At 50.6% G+C, this 25,219-nt stretch overlaps 1 protein-coding gene across 2 annotated transcripts in view; it reads right to left on the reverse strand.

Annotated features, from left to right (window-relative positions):
• Positions 1 to 15,028: 15,028 nt before the first annotated feature.
• Positions 15,029 to 25,219, reverse strand: part of BDH1 (3-hydroxybutyrate dehydrogenase 1) — a 41,799-nt gene continuing 31,608 nt past the window's right edge. For both annotated transcript variants that reach the window (XM_021714386.1, XM_008061923.2), the window contains 2 exons: positions 19,109 to 19,261; positions 15,029 to 17,295 (listed from right to left, as the gene is read on the reverse strand). In XM_021714386.1, coding sequence (XP_021570061.1) covers positions 16,826 to 17,295; positions 19,109 to 19,261 — 623 coding nt within the window. In that variant the 3' untranslated portion in view covers positions 15,029 to 16,825. The remainder of the gene's footprint in view (positions 17,296 to 19,108; positions 19,262 to 25,219) is intronic.

Raw genomic sequence — 25,219 nt, forward strand, 5'->3', positions numbered from 1 at the left:
CAGGCTCAGGCAATCCACTCACCTCAGCCTCCCAAGGTGCGGGATTACAGGCTGAGCCACCGAGCCCGGCTAAAACCTACTTTTCCACTGGTGTTCCCTGCCTTAGTAAATGACTCCTCTAAGTATTGGGGTGGTCAAGAAAATAACACCCTTCTTCTGTTTCCGGGTCAGAACCATGGTTTCGGACTGGCCAAACTGGCTATGCCACCCTGAAATGAATCTGCTTCCCAGACTGCAGGCTTCTAGGGGGGAGTGGGGGTGGGGCAGGCCCCACTAAGCTCACTGTGTGACCTAGAGAGCAAACTGAACACATCTGTCTGTGGCAGGCAGGGATGATTAGAAAATGCAGAAGGCCTCAGCCACACTAGCCCAGTTCCTCCTCCCTAACACACCAATCATGTAAGGAGCCTGGGGAACAGGGGAACAGGGCCCGGGGTGTGACTCCAATAGGAGTCCCTCCACCAGGAAACATGAGGAGTGGAAAATGAATGTTCCTCTAACACCAGTACTCCTAGTGACACAAGTCACACACTTCAGAGTCTGTCTCCCTCATCCCCCACCTCACCCCATATTCTGCTCATCACCAAGTCCTGTCAATTTCACATCTTAAATATGTCTTGAATCTATCCTCTAATCTAATCTGTATTAGATTCTGTCTCGAATTTAATACAACCATTAGTCATTAGTTCAAGGTACTATTTATAGCTGTTTCCTGGACTCCTCACAGTTCCTCTCATCCACTTTTGCTGTCCCTAATCTGTTCTCCATGCTGCAGGCCCCAACTCTTCCTTACATTTACAAAAACAGTTTCCTGTTGCTCTTTGGTAGAAGCTAAAATCTGTCATGTGGGCCTGGAGCTCTGCTGGTCTAGCCCATGCCTACCTTCTTAGCCTCTGGCAGCAGGACTCTTCCTATTACTCACAGTGGGAGTCTAGCCACTCTGCTTTCTTTGATTTGGGAGAGGAGACAAGCTTCATCCTGCCCCAGAACCCCTTCACATGCTGTTCCCTCTGCCTAGAATGTCTGCCTTTCCTTCCTTCCATCCTTCTTTCTTCCCTTTCCCTTTCTCCAGCAAACTCTTATTGAATCTTCACATCTTAACTCAAATGTCATCTTTCCTAGGAAGCTTCCCAGGTCAGTTCAAGTCTCCCTACTAAAGTGCTTGAGGTTTTTGTGAGCATTTCCTTCATGGTATTTATCACAGTTGATACTAAGAGATTTGTTTGATTATGTGATTAATGCCTGTGTTCCACATGACACTCTAAGCTCCATGAAGATAAGGTTTTTCTACCTAGCATAGTAACTGGCACATAGTGATGACTGATAAATGTTTGTTGATTGGTTGAATTAGGAGAAAAATGACTGTAGAAGATGATGTGATTTCAGTGGATGATTTTGGAGATCAAATGCCCTTTTCTGGGAAACAGACTGGGGAGACATGGGATAGCATATTTGTGTGGTGGAGGGTGTAAGGGGACAAGGGTTTGTCTGGAATCAGAGGCCAGAAGCTAGCAGTTCCGCTGGTTGTGTGTGGAAAACGTGGTTATAGAATCATGAGGAACTCACGGGGTAGAGTAAAGGAGGCGATTCTTAGTAGAACCTTCTCAGACAGGGTGCAAATGGGATTTGAAACTTGGCTAGAATAGGAAAATGCAATTTTTGGAACAAGCTACAGCCAAAATCACCATCATTTCTCTGGGGTGTAGATTCTTCCAGGTTGGCAGCATCCACATGTGAACAGACATTTGTCACTTCATGGAATGTACAGCACCTAGATCCCCTTTTCAGTTTCAGGGAATCCCCATGGCATGAATTTTTCTGGGGAGAAGCCAGATTTGTTTCTAACTGTTTTCCAAGCCTAGTTTCCCAGCCTTCCTAGTGACTCTCAGTGCTACCCAATATTCTTGATAAGTTCCTTTTCTGCTTAAATCAGCCAAAATTAGTTTCTGTTGACTGCAGCCAAGAACCATGACTGGTTTAGTCTAGGAACAGCAGGGCAGTGACATTTGACTTCTCCAAGTATCTAAGCATATGAGTGTCGAGCATGTGGGTGCTAAGCATACAGATACCCCAGGAGTAGACAAGACTACTTTGGCAGCCTGAAATCTGACTTCTCAGGAATGATGAGGGAAGGTGACCATTTGAGCTAGGCAGAGTTATTAGATGGAGTTGGACTTCCCAAAGTCTGTGGGTGGAGGCTGCATCAGACACATCATTCTGTTGATGGGATATGTCCACGGGGTGAGTCACCTTACACACACCCAACTTGGGGACCTGGGAAGCACCTTGCATATGGAGTTCCAAGAATCCACATCTGGCTCATGACCTTGTGGGAATGCAAAACTTGACCTTCCTGGGCCTTCTGGGACCTGTTGTGCATTTCCTGAAGAGACTACACTCTGGTAATCTGTTCAAGATATTTTTCCACTTCTGGGACCTTGAGTCTACCATATAGAACAAAACATGGGAGGAAATAATCTGAGAGTCAGAGTGCACTTACCATACTTCCTGATGCCTCAAATAATAGGATGCAAGAGCAGGAAAGGCCTTTAGGACCATCTAGTCTTGTGGTTTCAGATATCACTGGGCCCCAGAATCATACAGAGAACTACTTAATAAAGTGGGTTCCCGTAGATTTCCCCAGACCCAGTGATGATCCAGGCTTGGGGTGAAGCCCCAGGATCTAAGTTTTGTGCAAACTTCCCAGGTGAATTGTTATAATATAGTGATTTTCATTCCATCTGAGAGAAGAAGAAAAAAACTGAGACTCAGAAATGTCCTCCTGAGTGGACACTGAGCTCGGGCTTCCTGACATCCACTCCCCTGGACTGGCCAGGGCTAGGATGGGGCATAGAAAGTGTTTCTTTCCCAAGTCAGTTGCATCAATTTTGTCCCCTAACAGGTCCCTCCCTATTCATTATAAGAGGGGCAGCTTGTCATGGGAACATGCTAGAGATAGGGATGGATACCAACCTCTATTCTTGGCCAAAAAGGTTGCTGTGGCCCTTGATGAGTAGGAAACCTCATAGGCAAAGCCAAGAATCCACACAGCAGGATCCTCAGTCTAGGTTCCAGTTCTGGGTCTTCCAATGACATGCTGTGATGTTGGATAAGTCACCCCCAACCCTGAATCTCAATTTATAAAATGGAGACAAGCCTGCTCTCCACCCTGCCTACCTCACTAGCTTTTAGTGTAAATGTGCTTTGTAAACTCCCAAGTACTGACCAAGCAGGAGGGACTACGGACACCAGAGGTGTGACTAGAATACTGATTTCCACTCAGGGTCCCTTGAGGACATGCTGGGCCTATCTTGGATACAGAAGAGGAAGCTTAGAAGCTGCCAGTGATGCTGGGGGAGATTCTCAGAGCCTTATGAGCTGGCTGGCAGGGAGAGCCCTTCTGCTCACACAGCCTGCTTCCCCCATGCTCCTGTGTCAGGGAAAGTGCCATCGGTGAGGACACTCATACTGGCAGGTATCATGTGCTGGGGGTGTGGGAGTGAAGGAGAGTCCTTGGATCAGGGACCTCACAACTCTGTCCTGGTACTGCTAGGACCCTCTGCCCATCTCTTCAAGTGTTTTGGCTCAGGCCCTAAGAAGTGTCCGGAGGATCCCAGGGACCCCAGGAAAGTCACACCCCACCCTTTCATGCCTGTTTTAGCTGTCACAGCAGGTTTGAGAGGGCGGATTCGCTCAGCAACCCACTTTCCCTCCCACCACATCACGCCACTTAGAACACTTCCCCAGCTGGTGGGAGTCCCCATTCTTCTCAAGTTATCAGGCTGCCAGGAATCTTATACCATCCTGCCAAAAGCCTGCTTTATCACCTGGCCCAAGTCCCTTGTCTCTTTGAGTCTGTTTTCTCATCTGTAAAATGGGGAGAATAATTCCTGTGTCTCCCTCCATTATGGGTTTGCTCCTGTGCCAACTGAGAGGAGGGTGAGACTTTGTTACGCTTGAAGGACTGTCATTCTCTTGTAGAAGTCAGGACAGAGGAGGCACAGACAGGGAGAACGGATGGGCACAGGAATGTTCTTTCATTCCAGGAGGTAGGAAAGCTCTGTAGAAGAATTTAATTCCTGTTTCTAGTTGGGCTGTCCCAGGGCAGCAGGTCCTTTGCCTTAATAGTGTCCTCATACCTGGGTGTTGGGCTCAGCCCAGCAACTCTGAAAGAAGATGTGTCAGACTTAGGGACATCGCAGTGTTTAAACCCAAAGAAATATTTTCAGGCCAGGCGCAGTGGCTCACAACTGTAATCTCAGAGTTTGTGAAGCTGAGGTGGGAGGAGTGCAGAAGTTCGAGACCAGTCTAGGCAACACAGCGAGACCTCATCTCTGCAAAAAAATCAGAAAATTAGCTGCATGTGGTGACGTGTACCCATAGTCCAGCAGAAGAATCACCTGAGCCCAAGAGACTGAGGCAGTGTTGAGTCATGATTGTGCCACCGCACTCCAGCCTGGGTGACACTTGAAGGACTGTAATTCTCTTGTAGAAGTCAGGACAGAGGAGGCACAGACAATGGAGCAATGAGAGTGGATGGGCACAGGAATCTTCTTTCATTCCAGGAGACAGGAGACCCCCGACTCAAAAAGAAAAAGAAAGAAGAGGAAAAGGAAAAATTTAAGAGACAGAAGCAGACAATTTCTTCAGTGCAAGTGTGAAGTCATCTAAGCCAGTGGTTTTCAAACTTAAGAAAGTGGATTTTTTGTTTGTTTTTCCTTTTTTTAAAAGCAGAATCTTTTATTTGACAAGATCTTAGAGTAAACCCTTTATCAGATACTTCTGAAGAATCCTCAAAACTCTAGGAAGCACTGATTTATTGCACAGATGGGGAAATAAAGCTTAAAAGGGGAGGAAATATGACCAAAGCCACACAATAGGCCAGTGGTTAAAACAAACAAATAAGAAAGCCCACTTCAAAGGCAAGTCCAATCCTCAGCACAGGTGTCTCCAGCACAGTACAGGTCAGAGAAAGGAGGGAAGTGCCTTCCTTTAGGAGTCCTTTCCATGGCCTGAGGATGAAGGCTCATAATGGGCTTCCAGGGGAGTCAATGAGGGCAATTCAGTGACAGTTGCGATAAATCCTACTGGGCAAGCAGGAGACTCCAGGTCTTTGAAAATGACAAGGATGTTTGGCAGAATGTTTCTGAAGCACTGAGCCCTTTCTGAAGTAAAGCAGAAGCAGGTCTGGCAAAACCCCACAAACGAAAATTCCTTCCTGCTGCCTTGGTCAGGACTTCCTCCAATGCTCCCCAGAGCACTCCTGCCGCCTGGCTTCGCCAGTGGCCAACGTGAGATTGACCCATTCCCGTAAAGGGCTCCCGGTGTCTCCCACCGATGGTCAGAGCCAGAAGCCAGAGACAGTGGCTTTTGGTGGGGCTTTGAGGGTGGCTTTCTGCCTGGGGAGTCACCCCAAAGGTGAGGAGTGAGGAGTCAGACCCCCAAATCCCCCACTGTGTTAACACGGGGTACAATGTGTGCACAGAGGTTCAACCCTCCCCGGCAGGGAGAGGACCCACGGGGGACTGAAGGCCAGACACAAGGCTCTATCGCTAACCCTCAGCGACCAAGGCCACACTGTCCCTAAGCGCAGTGTTGGGGGAAGGGATTTGCCAGCTGCTCGGTCAGGCTGGGGAGGGGGCGGGGATCGGAGAGCGACCGAGGAAGCTCGGGAAGCTGCAGGGGCACCCAAGGCCTCCCAGGCGGTTCCTGGCTGTGGAGCTGCTGCCTGGGCGTGTTGCGCTCAGGAGGACTTGGGCCTGGGACAGGGGATCTGGGGGACAGTGGGACTGTCCCCCAAGGGGGCGCTGCACGACCGGCCAGGAGCGAACACAAGGCTCCTGGGCTCCAGCTCTCCTTGCTAGGGATTTTGCTCACCTAGAAAACATACAGGCCGTTTTAGGGGATTAATCATCCTGCTGGGAAACTAGCAGACATGTTCTGATCAAGCCCTTAATCCCAGTCACAGGTGGCAGACGGCCGGGCACAGTGTCCTCTCTGTTCATGGCCCACACTCTACCCCCCTCCCTTCAAACCCCAGCGACTCTGGCCTTAAGGGATTCTCAGAATGTTCCAACTGGAGGGGCCCTTAGTGATCAGTTTTGCAGCTTTCACGCTGATCTAAAGCACAAGGGGTGGCCTCCAGGATGGTAGGGGAAGGTGCATAAGGGGTGGCCTCCAGGATGGTGGGGGAAGGGGCATGAGAGTTTCAACCCCCACCTCAATTCCACCGCTTTCATCTTTACTGCATTGAGAGTTTCACATCCAATCTCATTTTTACTTCATTGTGCACGGCCTTGGGCAACTTAAAGACCTCTGTGTCTCAAGTTCTTTATCTGTAATAGTACTTCTGTCATAGGGCTGTTGTCAGGATGTGTGAAGTATTTAGAGCACATTGTGTCTGGATCACAGTAAAAAATGTAAGTGCTGTTGCTATTGTTATCATTACTATTATTAGTTTATGATGAGGAGCGTGAGGCCCAGAAAGGACAAGGCATTTGCTGCCTAGATGACACAACTGCTTGGTAGTAGAGCAGGGGGGTAGTACCTTGATTTCCTGACTACCCGGAAAATACCTGTTTCTTAGGCATTTAGGGGTTGATGCTCCACAGAAATCTTTGAAGATGAACAGATCAACAAAAGCCCGTTGGGTGGGAGGCCACACTGTATGAAGGGTCTCAGGTACAATCTCCACGGTCCTCAGGATGAGCAAGAGGACCCTTAAGGCCAGAGTCGCTGGGGTTTGAAGGGAGGGGGGTAGAGCAAGAGGTTTGAAGCAAGAGGAGCAAAGAGAGAAAAGGAGGAAGATGAAGATAGATTAGGAGAGGAGGAGGAAGAGGAAAATGAGGAGCCTTGAGCCTCCTCAGCTCAGCCACCAAACAAGAGATGGTCTCACTGGGGATCTTTGGAGGAGACAGCTTCATTAAGGAGAGGAACTAGTCCTTGAACATGTTTCAAGTCTAAGAATTTTGTTTGGGGAATGAGGACTACAGTGTGGGTTGCCCAGGGTTCCACATGTTTTGTGGTCAATTTCAGTGCGGTCGCAATCTCTTGAATCTCTCCTTTCAATCTGAGAGAAGCTATGGCCCCCTGTGACCCAGGTGAGGTCAGGGAGGTTGCCACCAGCTGGACATGAACTCTCATTGCCTGAGGAACAGTTTGTGCTTGCATTCAGCAGTTCGAGAGAGTCTGGTTCTAAATCCTGTCACTTTCTAACTGACTGAGCAAGGTATTTAAACCTAAGCTTCAATTTAATCATCTATAAAATTGGGATTATGAATCTTGCCTCATAGTATCAGTGGGAGGATCAAATGGGATAATGCGTATAATGTGCTAACCCAGGGCCTGGCATGTAGGAAGTGCTCAGTTAATGCTCGCTACTTATTATCTGATATGGCTTCCTGCCCCTGTGTGTGTGTGTGTATGTGTGTGTGTGTGTGTGTGTGTCCAGTGGGCTAGGGGATTATATTAGTTAGGATTTGGTTTGCCCACAAAGAAAGAATCCCCAAATAGTAGCAATGCAGGGAAGATAGAAGTTTATTTCTTCTCACATAAAATCTGTTGGGTTGCCAAAGGTGGAACACAGTTCCCCAGTGTCTGAGATCCAGGCACTATCTTGTTGCAATGCCTTGACTTTATGGTCCAAGATGGCAGCATCCAGGTTTCAGGCTGAAGGATGAAGTGATGAAGGAGATGCTTGTAAGCTACCTCTTAGGGAAGCTTCTTGGAAATTGTTGCATTACCATTTCTGCTTAGATCCCACTGGCCAGAACATATCACATGACCACCACTAGTTGCAAGGGATTCTGGGAAATGCAGTCCTTATGATGACAGCCATGTGCCCAGCTAAACATTGAGGGATAGATATAGCACTACAGAAGGGGAGAATGGATATCGATATTGGGAGCATGTAGCAATCTCTGCTCCCAAGCCCCAAGTATATCCAGGCCAGCTAGGCACCTGGGAGCCAAGTACCTGAGCGCTAGAAAGCAGGGATAGGAGCATGTTGCTTCTCCTCAGTCATCCTCGGTGGCTCAGTCTGCAACTGAGAATGTGGAATTGGAAGTCAGGCATCCTGCCATGGGCCCAAGAAAGTCCTACCCTGTTTAACCATCTCTAGGATGCTTCCTGGCCTCAACTCTAATGCAGGAAGGGTACTGGAGAGGCAGCTGATTGCCCCCTCCTGGCCAAGGAGGGAACACTTAGCAAAGCTTCAGCTATGAGGGGCAGAGCTTGGCACAAAAAGGCAGCCTTGGCACAGCTTGATAGTGCAGTTGTACATGGCAGGATGCACACTTGCAAATTGTGGGGAGGCTGGGTCGCTAGTCAGTGCCACAATCCAAGTACCTAACTGGAGGGACACATCTCCACTGAGGCTTCTGCCATGCTTTTTCCTGTTAACAGTAAAACTCTGCCAGGCTCACAGCACATCCGTCACCCCTCCTTCCTAGCTTTTCTCTTATCCCACAAATGTCTTTGAAACAGAAGTAAAGTTCGCCAGCATCACCTCACACTGGTGCTCTGAAACAAACCCCCAGGCCCTTTGTGCTTCTGAAGTTTCATTGCTACTAGTCACCAAGAGACAGGCAAACCCAAGGAAGGGCACAGACTAGGGGCAGGACACTGGGGTTCTAGCTCAGATCTGTCAGAAAGCAGCATCGCCTCTTCTCTGACCATCTCTTTCCTGGCTGTGCCATGGAGTCATCTCTTAGAAATAAGGTTCCTGGGCTTCACTCCAGACTTACTGATCTGTTTTGGTTTTGGTTTTGAGTTGGAGTCTCGCCCTGTCGCCCAGGCTGGAGTGCAGTGGCATGCTCATGATCCTTCGACCTCAGCCTTCCAAGTAGCTGGAACTACAGGAGTGAGCTACCACGCCTGGCTATTTTTATTTATGTATTGTAAGAGATGAGGTCTCGCCAAGCTGCCCAGGCTGGTCTTGAACCCCTGAGCTCAGGCAGTCCTCTCGCCTTGATCTCCCAAAGTGCTGGAATTACAGGCTTGAGCTACCGCGCCTGGCTGTTTCTTTTTTAAAATGAGTTTCTCAGGAGACCCATGTACAGTTAGTTTGGGAACCAAGGGCCTGAAGGGCTTTTGCAGTCCAACTTGGAGTGGTCTGGCTCTGACAGGTTCAAGTTTCTGAGCAGTGCCCTCAGGGGACTCACACCTGCTCCTTCTACCAGCCCTTTGTTCCCAGGCCTCCCCAAATTATTGCACTTTCCCTTCAAAGATTTTGCCCTCTGGAGAGGCTGGGCCTTTCCCATGCTGTTCTGTTGGATGTGGCATGCCTTGCCAAGTGCCCTGCCTCCTGTTTCTACCTGTCACAACCCTCTCCGCTTGCCAAGGCTCAGATGAAACACGACCTGCTTTAGGAAGCATCTGTAATCTGCCCAGTCAAAACTTTCTTTCTCTGGGTTTGGTTGTACATCCATGATAGCCCAGGTTGTCCTAGGTGACAGTTAGTTAGCTTTCTAGGTTGGTGCATCCTACCTGTCCCATTCCCCACATCCTCAGCCCCTTCAGGACTGGAAATTCCTTGAGACTGGGAATCAAATCTTACCATAGCCTGATAATAGATAGTGCTTAACCTTCACTTAACCCTGAGTGCTTAAGAAGAAAGAACAGAGGGGAAACCAGGACCGGGATAAGAAACAACTGACTGTTAACAGGAAGAGCCCAAACCTGGACAGCCAGGCAGGAGGCACCGGTCTACTCCCCTCCCCTAAGCCAAATGAATGGGCTGATGGCCCTCGACAATCTTGAGGGTTTGTACTTCAGAAAATACCCCCCCTCTTCTTTGCCTGGGGTGGACTTGTCTAGGCTTTTAGGCTTAAGCCTTTCTGGCCAATAATTCCTTAATCCACTCAGCATCCCCTTCAGGGATTTCCAGTGAGGAGGTGATGCAGGGCTGTAGAGTTTGATCTGCATTTAGCAGCCAGAAAGGGACTACCTGGTGAAGGAAATCACCTCCTCTGACCCAGGACCCTGGGATGAGCAGGGAGGTGGGATCTGAAGGCTGTGGTTCAACTTTGAATGTTGCCCAATTTCTGTCTCTGCCTCTGGAATACCCTTGGTCTACGACATTTGCCTTTCTCAGAAAGGTTGGGTGGGGAGGGCATGGGAAAAGGCTGTTTAGGCCCTGACTGCATGGGCAGGGCACCTCCTGAGTCCCTCACTCTGTGCCAGGTGCTATGTTGGGGAGCTTACACACTCACCTAATCTACGCAACAGCCCTGCAATGTACGGGTTGTTATCCCCATCACAGACATAAAGAAAACGAGACTCAGAGGAAGTAGATAACTTGACAGCATTATACAACCAGGAAGTTGCAGAACAGGATCAAAGTCCAGACTATCTGGCTTCAAAACTTCTGTTTTCTTACTGACCTCAGCAAGAACAAAGTTTCCAGCAAGGCTAGTTTCTTTTCCATCCCTCCGCTGCAAGGTCTCTGAGATCCCTTCACCCCTAACAGGGCATCACCAGTGGACTGCCTCTCCCAGGGCCCGCCAAGTCAGGAACCCTCCAGGTATGCCCCTCCTTTCTCTTTGGCAGAAAACCCAGGGCCTCCCTACCTCTTTTTTACATTTTGCTGTATTATTTTGTTATACACTTAACCACATAGACAATAAACCCCCAAGGTCGAAAACTCCAATTGGCACGTCCTTCATGATGGTGTCCACTCTTCCATGTTTGGGTGCAGCCTAAGCCTCTAATCTAGTTCTGCTCTTAGCCTGCAGACTATGTGCCCAGCCCCACATGTCACAGAGCCCCCTGCTTGGTCATTCTTCAAGCAGCCCCAGCAACATGTGCTTGGCCACCTCACGTTGTTGGCGTCTGGGTTTCCAGGAACCCTCACTTTTTACTATTCCTTTGAGAAAGTCATGATGCTGCCCAAGTAAGGAAAGATCCCTGCCCATTCACACCTGTCACATCAGCTGTTGGCAGGGGGTTCCAAGACTGTGCAGGGAAGAAGACAGATAAGCTGCATGTAGATTGAAAATGACTGTATTTTAATTCATATCTGGTAGAATAAAGCCTTTCACTTTCTGCCCCAAATCATGGCACCTGTTACCCTGGATTATGCTGGGCTAGACTGTGAGCTCTGGGAGGGCAGTGGGCTGCTTGCCATTGGACTCCTACTCCTAGACAGAGCCAGCACAAAGAAAAGACTCAAATAATGAAGGCACAGAGGGAGGAGTGGATGCTGTCACGCATGGGACTGCATCTCTGAATATGAGGACATTAACAGCATCACAGTTTTTGTTGCCCCCTTCCCGTCACAGTCCCTGAAGTCATACTGTGCCTCCCACCGGTTTCTTCCATTGGAACAAGAATCTGTCCATCCTGCCAGTCTGCAGTGAAGTGTATGATGCCCTTGGTGCTCACATAAAATTTTTCCTACTCCCTAGTGACCTGTTACTCTTTACCCTGTTTCCATGAAGGTGCCCCGAGTCTCCGCAAAGCTTGTGTTTTCTCATCCGTTGCCCTGCTTTTTCTTTCTTTTTTTGAGTCGAGGTCATACTCTGTTGCCCATGCTGGAGTGCAGTGGTACAATCATAGTTCACTGTGGTCTAGAACTCCTGGGTTTAAGCGATCCTCCTGCCTCAGCCTTCTGAGTAGCTACAGCTATAGGCAGGTGCCACCAGGCCTGGCTAATTGTGTTGTGGTGGTGATTTTTAAGAGATAGGGTCTCAGTATGTTTCCCAGGCTGGTCTCAAACTTCTGACCTTAAGCAATACTCCCACCTCAGCCTCCCAAACTGCTGGGATTACAGGCGTGAGCCACATGCCTAGACTCACTCTTTATTTCTTATAGTAGGTCCTGCACCACTTTGTACACCTCTGGTCAGACATTAGGAGCCAAAACCTTTGCCCAGAACACAATATAAGTAGGAAAGAGTAGATACCCCAGTCATAGAACACACGGCCCAATGGCCCAGTGGAGCACTCACTTGCTGAGAGCAGCCCCTGCAGGGTGGTTGGGACAGGAGAGTGCCTGGTGCAGCCCACTGTGCCTGGTTTTGTCGGACACTGAGTTTAGCAGCCTCTGAGGCCCCAGGAACAATGCTCAGTGCCTCCTGAAACCAGGGTGGCTACAGCTAAGGCTGAGAGGAGCAGCCAGCCTGCTGCTATTTCTGAAGGAGCCCAGTGTGGTTACTCAGTGAGCTGTAATTAAGCTCATCTATAATTTGATAAGTGGGAGTAGCCTTACATTTTATAGCATAATTAAGTCTCACCGAGAGAGCAGCGCATGGTGTTTCCAGCATCTCCTGAGGTTGGTCCCTGTTCACACTGCCTCACTCTACTCATCTCCATGGATGCTGAGGCCAGTGTGGTCCTCCCCCACAGCCTAGGCAATGCTCTTTTCTCCCTCAGCCCCTCCATCGGCATCCAGGCCCCAAGGGGATACCTCAAACACTACAGATACACATGCAATGAGACAGGAAGGCCTGGGCCTCCCTTTCCACGCTGTTGTCTGGACTAGGATGACACTGGCTTTACTGCTGCCCCTCCTGTCACTCCCTCACCATGCTACCTGGCCAGACTCTGACTGCAGAGTCCAGCCCAGCTCTGGAGCTCAATGGGGAGACTGAGGCAGCCTGGGAGTAAAGGGAGGAGCTCCAGGAATGGAAGCCAGACGGCCTGGGTCTCTATCTTGGTTATCCCACGTCTGGCTCTGTGATTTCAGGCAGATCATTCACCTCCTTGAGGTTGTCTGCTTATATATAAAATGAGAATAATGGTCTAAGGCATTAAGCCATTAATGAGGATTGGATGGAAGGTTTGCTGTGAAGGCACTTGGTTAGTTGTGAGAGGGCGTGTTCATGTAAGGAGTGTCAGCGTCTCACCAAAGGTATTAACCTGCCTTGGCATTTCTGGCTGCTTGAGGGTTACCGTGCCATCAGGAATGAGGGATGGGCTCAACAGAGATGAAATTTTGTTCAGATGGTGAGAAGTGTGGAAATCTTGTCAAATGGGGGACCTGGGCTCTTGAATCTGACCTGGCTGCTTCAAGATATCCAGAAAGCTATTTGAGAAGAGTTACTTTATTCTGGGTGGTCTGGGTCATAACTGGGTGCCAAAAGAGTTAAGGTAGAGGTGGCAGGATTCAGCTCAGTCTTTGGATAAATTTTCCCAAACCAAGAAAATGTCCTTCTAAGAAGTAATGAGCTCCCTGTCACTGGAGGGATTCAAGCCCTGGTTTGGAGGCCCCTCATCCAAGTCAGGCTTGATGATGGTAGAGTCCCCTTTCTGCCTCTGGGATTGCAGAGGTCCTGGCACCCTCTCTCAGCCCTAGCCTCTGGCCCAACAGTGGCCCACCCTGTGCCTCCGAAGCTGCCATTCACAAGTCGCCCTTCCTCAGTGGCTGCACACATCATAAAGGCCTCGTACCCTCTGGGGTTGTGAGCTTCGTCTCCATTAGAGCCCTACGGCTCTCTTGTCCCTCTCTGTCTGAGCAAAAATAGTCACTGGTCTGTCAAGCTCTGCACTCACGTGACCCTCAAACCTTTGGGGGCAACTTTGGAATCCGTCTCTGCTGGAGTTTGGGCTTTGGCCTCCCTAGAGCATTGTCCTGGGACAGGCTCCTGATGAGGCAGCATTAGACCAACCAAGGCCCTGGTTTTCTGGTGGAGAGTCGCTAGGGGGCGGCGCTCAGAGGCCAAAGGAGGAATGGAAGGAGGAGCTGGCTCTTGTGGCAGTACTCTGTGGTTGTTACTTGTGCACAGGCTTAAAGAGTCTGCTCACTCTTACATAACTGAGGTATTTTTCCCTCCTTATTTAGCTCCTGATGCCATCTGCCCTGCTTTTCATGTATCACCAGCTCTGGACTGGAGGTTAGATCTGGCTTGACACCCAGCTTATCCCTCACTCTGGAGACAGACTTGGGGAAGCCTGTTTCCTTATCTGTAAAATGAGCTAATAACCCCACCCTGCACCTACCTGCCAGGGCTGCTACGAGAATCAGGTGAAAGGTGGCGGCGGTAGCTGGGTAACGTGGTCCGCACTACACACAGGGGCCTGGGTGTTCTCTGGCCAACCGCTCCTGGAGCCGAGGGCACCTGGGGCGGCCTGAGTCAGGGGAGCCACTGCTCACCCTTGGCGGCGCCTGCACTAGATGAGGTTCACACAGGTTTGCAGAGCTGGGCCCTGTTTGAAATGCAGGAAGTGAACAGACCTCACAAGTGCGGAGTCTTTGCCAGACTCCCTGCCAGGGGTGGCAAGGGAGCGGCCCTAGCAGCTTGTGAGAGGCAGGGCCAGACTGGCCGTCACCTGCTCACACAGCCTCTTGGACCCCATGGAATAATAAGCGCAGCGTGTGCTCCGTAACAAGGCTCTGTCAGGAGTATCTTGGAAAAAGTCCCCAACCCGCCTACAGCCATCAAGGGAGGGGTTTGTACTGGCTGGAGGTGCCAGACCATGGATCCCCACAGACAGAGGCCTCCACCCTACCCCCACCCCAACAAGAAGTGGCAGCTCTCTGCCGGCAAAGTAGTGGGGAGCTAGGCATCTGGTGGCTCCAACCAGTGTCACTTCCAGGGCTGTTGTGAGTCACAGCTTAACGTGACAGTGAATATTGCCACTCAGGAAACTTTTGTTCTGGCACCGGTTCTGTCTCAGATTCACTGTGACGCTGGGTCAGTCACTTGTCCTCTGTGGGTTTCAGTTATGTCATCTATAAAATGGGAATAGCAACCTCTTTTTTGTCCACTTCAGCCATGTCTTAAAGATCAAAACTAGATCCTGCACTTAAGTAGGCCCTAAGCTGTCAGACAGTACATGGTAAATGTGAGGTTTTAATTAGCACTGAGAGTGTTTGGAGGGAATGTGCCAAGTGCTTTTCAATCACTGGGAAAAGGTCAGGACAGCCTATAGGCTGCCCCAACAGTCCTGTCTTACTGCTGAAGACACCAGCAGACATGCATGCAGCTTCTCCAGTGTCCAGTTGATGGCTGATCTGAAGAACCCAGAGCACGTGATCATACCCACTACCCTCTAGTTCCCAGGTATGGATGCAAGCGTGCAACTCCAAGTGCCACATCTGTTTTCCTTTATTAAAATCAAGCATGAAAACAAATTCTTCCACAATGTAAAAATGCAGTTCTAAAAGGGTCCAAGCTTTGTGGTACGAAAGCATCTTAGTGTTGTTATGTAAACACAATGGCTCCTGCCGGCCTCCCCCTCCCTGCCTCTAGACACTCTGGATCTCACCCTGCAGACAAGGAGCTGGGACAGGGCATCCCTGTGTGAAGACAGAGGGACAAAGGCCCAGAAGGCAAGCTGAATCTGCTCATTGTGAGACCCCTTTCCTTGGCACTGCCTGAACTTCATTGCCTGTCCAGCTGCCCGTGTTCTTCTGCCTTCTCCTTGCGCTAGACTCCAGGTTCGAGCCAGGCAGCTGTTAGACGAGGGGGAACGCTGCTTTCTAGGGGCCTTGCTTTTGTGTTCCCAGGCAGTTTATCCGGTGGGAATCCCAAACCCTTGGAGAAACCTCAAATTTGAGAGGAAGCGCCCGAGTTTGGGGCATAGGCGGCCAACTCCGCCTGCGGAGGAGGAGGGCGCCCTCTAGCGGCAGGCCTAGCCCTTTCAGGGAGAGGCAGAAATGCTAGTTTGATTTGTAAAGCTGGCACTTGGGACTCTGCCCTAGGCCTAAAGCCACCTGGAAGACGGTGATGCCTGGTTTTGGTTCAAGCATCAGACCCTGGGTAATTGCAAGAATGGAAGCCTGCAAACCCAAACCCTAGAAGGGCTCATGCAGACTGCCTAATAGTGGCCTGGCTTCTTAGTTAAAAATAAGGCCACAGGAGGAAGGTGAGCCATCACTGAAGGTCACCTGGAAGCCCAGCAGAACAGGGTGCGTGTGTGAGTGTGTGTGTGAGTGTGTGTGTGTGTGTGTGTGTGTGTGTGTGTGTGTAAGCACCATGTAAGACCAACAAGGAACCCAGACCCACCTCTGAGGGCTTTGCTGTTCCTGCAAGCCTGCCCCATTGACACTGGCCTCACCCAGACAAAAGCAAGCAGACCCAAACCAGAAACAACCTGCCTTCTTAGCCAAAGAGCATCTCCACACAAGTCTATCCTAAGTCTCAAAAGAGCCTGGAGAAATCTCAAATAGAAACCTCCAGAATGATTCCCACCACCCTCCACATAGCCAGCTTTGAATCACTGGCTGCCGCTGGCCAGTCATACAGCACCGGCCAGTCACCATAGCGGGAGTATGCAGTGGGCACTTAGGATGCATGGCTTGGACCAGGACACAGAGTTAGTCAGCGGATTCTTGGAAAATGGATCGAGAGCAACCCTGGAATGCAAAACATGAAGTGTTTCTACAGCACTGGGAGGAACACATGACTTGAACCGTATATAAGCAATAAGAGGGTTATTTCATGTATCCTCTTGGAACTGCAAATTCCTCATGTGCAAAAGAAAAAAAAATCTGTCTTTTTTACTTATGAGGCTGGCTAAAGGATCAAATGATAAAAATTTTTGAACTGATATTTTGGCTTAAAGATGTAAAGGAATTTGGATTATATTCTATAACAAATCTGCTTTTAACATAATGATGTTTTCCCCCAAATCTGTATATGAAATCAACTCCAGATAGATGCACCATGTTTGCCCTGAGGTTTAGGGGCTTACATACCCCATTTGTGAAGTCACTCACTATGCAACCAAGTCAGGTTGAGTTATTCCCTCTGGCCGATGTTACATCAAGTAATAGGTCCTCCTGGACAGTGGACAGTCCAAAGTAGATAATCAAGAGTTGACTATGTGAGCTCCTCCCTACCCCCACCCCCACTGGTCCTCAACAGAGGCCACAGTGAAACTCTTCAGTGTATGTAGATCATGTCGGACACTGCCCCAGGCAGGTGAGTCATGATCTGCATTCGCAGCCACCAATAGTAATCCATGGGGTGGTAACGGGTGTAGGGGGTAGTAGCAGTCAGGGCGTGTGTGACAGCATCAATGACAGGGGACGTGTCCGTGGAGCCACTGTTACAGTAAGTCTCCATCTTGGCAATCTTTTCATCGAAGTACTTCTTGCCATAGTCCTTACGCACGACCTCGGGCAGCTCGTCCCACATCTTCCTGGCGATGGCCTGGATGCTCTCGGGGCTGTAAAGGCTGGTGGCGGCGATGAAGTTGCCGGGTTCCACCACACTGACCTTCACACCCAGTGGGTGCATCTCGTAGCGCAGGCAGTCAGAGAAAGCCTCTACCCCGAACTTGGTGATGCAGTATGGGGAGCGGGCTGGGTTGGCCATGCGGCCCAGCATGCTGCTGATATTGACCACGCGGCCTGCAGAGGGAGATAGTGATTACCTGCTCAGGTGGCACTGCCCTATGGCACCAAGGCTGGGATCTGGCATGTGTCCAGAGGCCTGGACGGAACCACTTCCGAACCAACCAGGCAGGGGGCCTTCTCACTGGTTAGGCTATGCCCAGTGGGACAGGGGAAGATAAATGAAAGAGAAGAAGGCCTGCATACCAGGAGGACACAGTGTAATAAGTGACACACAGCTAATGCAAAAACCAGACAGAGCCCTGCCTGGTGATAATCATGTGGGGTGAAATCACAAGGGGGGATCTAGGAGGCGAGACAGCTTCAGTGTGGAGCTGAGTATTCATTATGGACAAGGTCTGCCGCCAGTCAGGGAGGAATATAGCCTAAAGCCTTCACTTTAGCCTCGTGGAGTTTGAAATTCAGCTCAAATAGTAAGATGGGCAGGTAAATAACATGCTAAGTCCAAAGGTCTGTTGGAGACAACCTGGGGAGGGAGGTTGGCGTGCAGAAGGAGGAGTACCTGGAGGTTATGGCTGGCAGGGAGGCCCTTGAGGCAGCCCTCAAAGAGGACGGGACCTGTGCTGTTAGGCTCGATTCCCCAACTCGGATCCATTCTGAGTGGCAAGAGAGCCCAGTAAACAGAGAAGCAGGGTTTCTGAACCTGACTTCAGGGCCAGGACATGAGAACAGAGTCATGGGCTGGAAGGGAGTGGTGGTCCCCCGAAAAGACTCTCTGGCCCAGTCCTGGGGGCAGTGGGGTGGGAGGTGGATCACATTCAGCCTAGCCAGGTAAGCCCATGCAGACCTGGTACCAGCTTGTCCTGGGTATTGTGCACCAGGAAGGGGAACGCCCTGGGCACTGTGGGGAGGCACCTTTCAGAAACCTCCAAGTTGGAAGTCACTGAAAGGCTGGAGTTTTCTTCTAAAATCCTACAGCTGCACTTTGTGTTTATTCCTGTTGTTGCTAGAACTTCAGAATGGAGCTACGGATCTTGCCCTTGTGTGCTATTCTAGAAGGAAAATCAGAATCATTGACTTCTAAGGTGGTTTGTGCACATTTGGCTATCCAACATGAGTTTGGGTGTTTTGTCTGTTTTTCATATTTCTTTTTTTTTGAGTTGGAGTCTCACTCTGTCGCCCAGACTGGAGTTCAGTGGCTGCTCCCAGCCACCGCAATCTCAACCTGCTGGGCTCCAGTGATCCTTCCGCCTCAGCCTTCCAAGTAGCTGGAATGACAGGTGCGCGCTACCACACCCGGCTAATTTTTTGATTTTTTTTATTGTAGAGATGAGGTCTCGCCAAGTTGCCCAGGCGGGTCTCGAACCCGCAGGCTCAGGCAATCCACTCACCTCAGCCTCCCAAGGCGCGGGATTACAGGCTGAGTGTTTTTCACATTTCTAATCTTGATTATTACTATTGTTTCTTAACTTAATACTACTCATTTTAAAAACTACAGAGTAATAAAATGCCAAATTTTACTTAACTACTGCTACAATGATGTGTACAACACAGCTTTGTGCAAAGGATGATTATCTCTCTAATTAGGTTCCCAGAGTGGATTGTTGCTATAATCCTTAAGCCTTTGGTGCATAGACCAGTGACCTCTTACCTGCCCTACTTTCTGAAAGCCACACATCCCTTTTTCCCCTACATGATCACGGCCCCACTGCCCATTATCAGCTCCAGACCCAGCATGGTCCCAGCGATTCATGAGCTCAGCCTATTGGGTATGGATGTTAGACCTGCTGGGACAAGCATTTCTATTCTAAGCAAAGATGAACACGTGGGGGCAGGTCCAGGGCAGGAAGGAGCTCCCTTTCCCACTCACCTTTAGCCCTTCGGATGAGGGGGAGAAAGGATTTAGTCATCCGCACTGTTCCCCAGAGGTTCACTTCCGCCACCGCCTTGTAGGTCTCCATGCTGGTGAATTCCACCTCCCCGAATGTTGAGATGCCCGCGTTGTTAACCAGGCCCCACATCCCTGGACAGGAGAGGACAGAACTGCAGTCACCATGCTCAGCCTCACACATTGTCCATCAAGCTGTAGCACGTTCCCCTTTCCCTGTGACTTCCCAGCCTCTTGCCCAAGGCCCTCAGAAAACTTTCTAGCATCACCCAGGAATGGGAGGAGATAGAGAGGCCTAAAGTGCTGGCTAAGACCCTCCCCTAAGTCTAGAATAGCCTGTCCTCATGTCATGCCTGCCTGACTCCATTCTCTGGGCCCATCATGACCCAGCCCTGTAGTGTCCCCCATCCTTGAGTCCCATGTCACCCCAAATCCTCACTTCCACTCTACTCCCCCCATCTTATCCCCATACCCTGAACTCCATACATCACACCTGTTGACTCATTCCTGCCTCTGAGCTTTCACCAGCATTCTCTCTCCTCTTGTCAGGCCCAGGGGAACCTTAGGGGTCTTCCAGGCCAAGCACCCTCTGCAGGACCAGAGAGGGCTTCAAGCTCCTAGGTCACACATCAAGACAGAGGTACAGCCAAGCCTTGATCACAAGTCAGGTCCAGTCCTGCTCCACCCCAAAACCCTCCTAACAACGACTCTGCTCTCTTCTCTCCCAGGGACCCCACCCCCAGTCTTCACTTTCCTCAACCTGGCTACAATATGAGTATGACTAATGCTCCTGGACACTCTCTTCTCCTTCGGCATTAATGACACCCAAGCATCTCCTGCCTCTGAAACATGGCGCTATTTGATGGTCTTCACATAGGGCTGAGGACAGGGTCGGAGGAAATGTACACTCTCACACTGTACTTGGGTTGGCGGTTCCCTGCAAGACTAGCTAAGAAAGGAACAGCTGGCCCTTGTAGACTCAGAGGATGTTGGTGCTGGAAGGGTCCTTGGAGTTTATATAGCCTATTAACTAATCTTACATCTAGGGAAACTGAGGCCCTGAGGAAAAAGGACAGGCTTAAGTTGACCCAGTAAGTTACAGGCAGAGTTGAAAGCGGCAGGGAGGAGGCAGCCTTGTTTTGCAGGGTCCTCTTTGCTTCAGTTTTGGGGCGTGCAAGGGCTGGATGGGCCAGAGTCTCAGGACGGAGCTCCCCCCCCCCCCCCCGTTGTAGAACTCCCCAGGGGCTAGTCTTCTTCCCAAGGCGCAGCCTCAGAGCAGAGCTCTCCTGGGGCCTGCCCCCACCTGTGGGAACTCGGCCCTGCTTCATTTTCCAAGTTAATCATGGAAATGAGTTTGTGTAAATGACAGAGTAATTGGTCTCTAGCTGCTTTCCTTCCGTGTTACCCAAATTAAAGCTTCATCAACTGACCTCTGTGCCTTCTCCTTCAATTATGGGGAATTAAGGACATTTGTTAGGGAAAGGAAATTGTCAGTTAACAAAGTGTCCGTGCAGAGCTCACCCCATCCCCCAGCAAGGCCATGTGGACGCTTCCCTGCTCTCAGAGCTCACCTGTGACCGCTCAGGTCTCACCCGTGACATGATCAGTCGTCCATTACAACCCCACAGCTTCTGCCCTCTCCCTGCAGACCTGCCCTGAATCTTCACCCTCTCCACTTTCCAGAGGAGCAAGCAGCCACTCCCCACTTGGCATGGCCAACACCTCCACCACCATCTCTGAGCCTGCAAGCCACTGATCCTTCTCTCTTAGGCAACTTAAAACTTTTCCCTTGACCCTGGCTCCTTCCCTTTAATGCTGTACACATTAAGTGCTCAATAACTGCATGTTAGGTGAATGAATGTCTACAAATACATGTCTCCATATCCTAAAGAGCCTTTGGTAACCATGCAACCTGCTCTCCTTTTCTCTCCCCTAGGCTTCCGAGAACCTTCTCTACTCCGCATCTCCCAGTCATACCATGCTGGGTTTCTGGCCCTTCGGGTTAGGATGGGTGTGCCAGGGACCCCGCCCCCAGCCTCCACTCTCCTCACCCTGGCTGCAATGTGAGTACGACTAATGCTCCCTGACCCTCCTTTCTCCCTTGGCGGTAATGATACCCAACCATTTCCTGCATCCCGGATTGCACTCAACCCTTAGGTGCCCTCATCTTCTTTATGTACCTGGAATTTTCCAACAGTTTTGTGTTTGATTCATAAGGGACAATATCACATGGCCTAAAATGCATATAGCATTTTAGAACAATTACATCTGACACTACTATCCAAAAAAGTTTAATTAAATATGGCCTGTGAAAGTACACCACTCCCGGATCAGTTTTGCTGACTTAACATGCAGTAATAGTTTGGGGAACAAGTCACTCTCTGGAATCCTCAATGTTCTGAATAAACTTAACGAAGCCATTCTTGTTGGCCTGGGGGACAGATCTCTCTCTGCAACAGCCTCAAGATCATCTCTTCTTCAAGGGTTCCCCTCACCCTTCAGGAGCCATGGCTCTCTCCTCACAGGTCTCCTCTTATCTCACTTTCACCTGAATGTCCCACAGGTCCCCAACTCTAACCACAACCAACACATCAAGTTTCCAGACTGCCCAAGCCTGCTCCTCCTCTTCGTTAATCATTTCACTTTCATCTCTGACTCCTCCAGCTCCTTCAACTTCTCCCACATCTAATGAATCACCACGTGCTGTCCATATTACAGCTGAAGATCAAAACGACAGCCACCAGGCCCCGAATGAAGCACTTTGCCTCCGTTAACTCACCTGATCTTCACAAGCAGCTTACAAAGTACATGCTAAATTGTCCCATATCTGGTCGACGCAGTTGAGGCATCTTGCTCAATGTCACCCAGCTAACAGGTGGGGACGATGGGACTTGGATCCAGGTCTGTGTGAGGACAAAGCCCTCACACTTAGCCCCATGCAGCTGCGGGTTTCCTTTGCTGGCCCATTAGAATCAGTTCTTCCCTCCTGTTTCCACTTGTGTCCACTTGGGACCTTGTTGCCTCTCTCCTGTGCTAGTAGAAAAGCCTCCTTCTGGGTCTCAGTCTCTCTCTTCCACCTTCAACTTCACCCACTCCCTCAGCCAGACTCACCCTCCTCTCATCAGTCACCTCTTGCTCCACGGTCCTCATTCCGTAGCGTGGTATGCGAGGCTTTCTCCAGGCTTCTCTCCCACTGCCCTCATGTGTTCTGCCCTCTCTAAGTCTGGACAACCTGGTGCCCCCTGACATCACGGCCCCGCCCAGCTCTGCTCAACTCCCCCACTCCTCAGCCTGAGAGCTTGTGTTGAAATTCCATTGTGTTCCTGCAATGGTTTGATCTAAGAGCGAACACTGGACAGCCCGGGGAATACTTTCCCTATTTCACAGATGAGCAAGCTGAGGCCTGCGCAGGAAGGATCAAGCCCAAGGTCACACCTCTATTAAGAGGTAAAGCCCAAAGTAAATCCAGTCTTCTTCCAGACTGAGGGTGTCCCAGATGTAGAGTCTTCCCTGTCCATGGAATAACGCCCCCAGTCTATACCCGCTACTTGGAAGTCCTGTCCTGAAGCCACTGACTTCCTCTCGACTGGTGTCCCACCACAAACTCTCCCTACCAGGTCATACCCCTTCTGGTACTCAGAACACTACCAAGTATATATACAGCAGGTGCTCAATACCTGTTTATTGACTACTGGTAAGTGATGGTGCCAAGACCAGACCTTGCCACAGCCTGCCTAAATGCCCACTGGCCCACTCACTCAGCTTTTTCCTGGCTGGACACAGGCTCCAGATGTCCAGTCCCTCAGCGTCCTGCTGGCGGGGAGGGGCTAGCAGCAGATGGCTCCAGAGCTCTAATCAGACATCCCCATCATTTCACCCCAGGCTTTGGCAGCAACGGCTCCACAGAGCCAGGGTGAAGGGCACCAAACTTGCCACCAAAATGTGCCCCCACCGTGAGGAAAGGGGAAGGGACGCCTCTCCTGAAAGGTTCCTTCCTGTCTGAGTAGGATTTGAATCAGAGGTGGCCATTGCTGGCCTTTGAAAGCTCTGAGAGAGCGCCACCTGGAGTCTAAAGCCAGCATTGCCTGGGGGAATTCCATTGCATGACCAGGAAACAGCCCAGAGCTGAGAGTGGAAAGGGGGTAAAGGGGACAAGAGGAAGAGAGAAAGGAAGTGGGGGAGGTGGAGAAGACGAGGTGGAGGAAGAAGAGGGCACACAGCCGCATATCTGACACATTTATTTTCTTTCTTCAGACCTAAAAATCTTAAAGTTTTCAAAAAATACAGTACTGGTTAAGTAAGGTCATGGTGAGTGGTTGAGCAAACTCTCCTGGAATGTGTCACGTGGACAAAGCATCAGGGCTGGCGCTGGGGTTCCAGCTCAGATCCCAGGGCACAGGGGTGACAGCCTCCTCACTGTGTGTGTCCCAGGGCCCACCCTGCCTTGCAGCTTGGGTCAATTAGCTGGTCCGGTACAGAGACTGGAGGTGGTTCTGCCCAGGGGAAGGAGGCAGGGGACAAGGACCACGGCCCTGAGCAGCCCCAGCCCTGGTGCAGGCCCACTCTGCACTCAGGTCTCCGTGATGACGCCTTTCCACGGGCATTTCAAGTCACCACAAAACCCACAGGCTGTACTGAAGTGGCTTCATGGTGCTGACGCAGCTGTTTTCCTGCCTAACAGTTTATGAAGGCAATATCCCAGCTGCCAGGGAAGGCGGGCGGGGGAGGATTTACCACCAGGGAGGGACGAAGCCGGCTGTAGGTTCAGAGCTGGTAATCATCCCAGTGGGATCCATCCTGCCTTTTCTTAATGGGACAGGAGTGCTGGCTCTGCCCGTAATTAGTAAGCAGATGTTCAGGAGGTCAGGAACTCACAGGCCTCTCCTCAGAGAACAGAGGGACATGGGAGTGGCCTGTGGTGGTAGAGGGGGTGGCACTGGGCTAACGAGGTGGTACATCATTGACAGACTGACTGCCCAGAACAGGGTCACCAGTAGCCACAGAGCATAGCTGACAGCCACACAGAACAGCTCTGAGGCAGCTACTCAGAGACTGTAGCCTGTCAACCTGATTGGTACATGCTCAGCCCAGGGTACCCAACACAGGCCCTGGTCACCCTGCCCGCTTCCTTCCTCCCCACTTGGAGACTGAACTCACAACCCAGCTGCCACCACCCAAATCTGTGGAAGTGCAGAGAGCTGAATGAGGCATACCCTTTTTTCCTAGGCTATCAGGGAGCTCACAGGTGAATTTCATAGTCTGCCTTCTACAAGGGAGCTCCCTCCATCACTGCTGAATTCCATATGAATGGCGCCCCCTGGCGTTGTACAACTGAGCCCCTCTTCCACGGTCTTCCACTTGGCTGAACTGGAAGGACATTTGAGTTCTTACGCTACAGGAACTTTCTACAGCATTTGACCTGTTGGGTACTGACCCCTCAAGCTTTCTGTTCCTTTATGAGTAGTTTCGGGGTACTATTTGACACCTCTCTGAAGGAGCTGTCCCTTCCCCTCCTCCAATCCCTAAACACTCACATTCCCCAGGAGTCCTCTGTGCGTCTCCCCACTCCCAGTCTCACCTTCCACCATGGGCACCTGATCTCTAGCCTGGACATTCTCCCAGGGCAGGCACTGTAGCATCTCTCCCTCCCTCAGCCTCCTCCTGCAGTGAGGGTCCGCTGGTGTCCAGGACAGAGACTGCTCGCCTCATCTCACATCCTAGTCACCAACTGCAGCCCGCTTTGCCCTCTCCAGACTCCTCGAATCTGACCCTTCCCCTTTCCCCATGCCCACCACCCCAGTTGAGGACTCAAACCCACGCTTTGGTCCCCCTTGAAATCTACCCTCCACATGGCCAAGGCAATCTCAGGGTGAGCAGCACAAGTCTGACCAGACCACTGTCCTCAGGACAACCCCTCCAGTGGCTCCTCAGTGCCCTCAGGAGAGAAGCCATGCTCCCTCACCTGGCACTCAAGGCTCTGGATGCCCACTCTCCCCAACCACCTCCACCTGACTAATACCAAATCGCCTGTCGTCACCCAGCCCACCCAGCGCTGTTTTCCACTGTTGTCCATGCTCTGCCGCCTTCTGGAAC

Source organism: Carlito syrichta, unplaced genomic scaffold, assembly GCF_000164805.1.
Source record: "Carlito syrichta isolate Samal-C Ts95f unplaced genomic scaffold, Tarsius_syrichta-2.0.1 Scaffold305641, whole genome shotgun sequence".
Taxonomy (NCBI): Eukaryota; Metazoa; Chordata; class Mammalia; order Primates; family Tarsiidae; genus Carlito; species Carlito syrichta.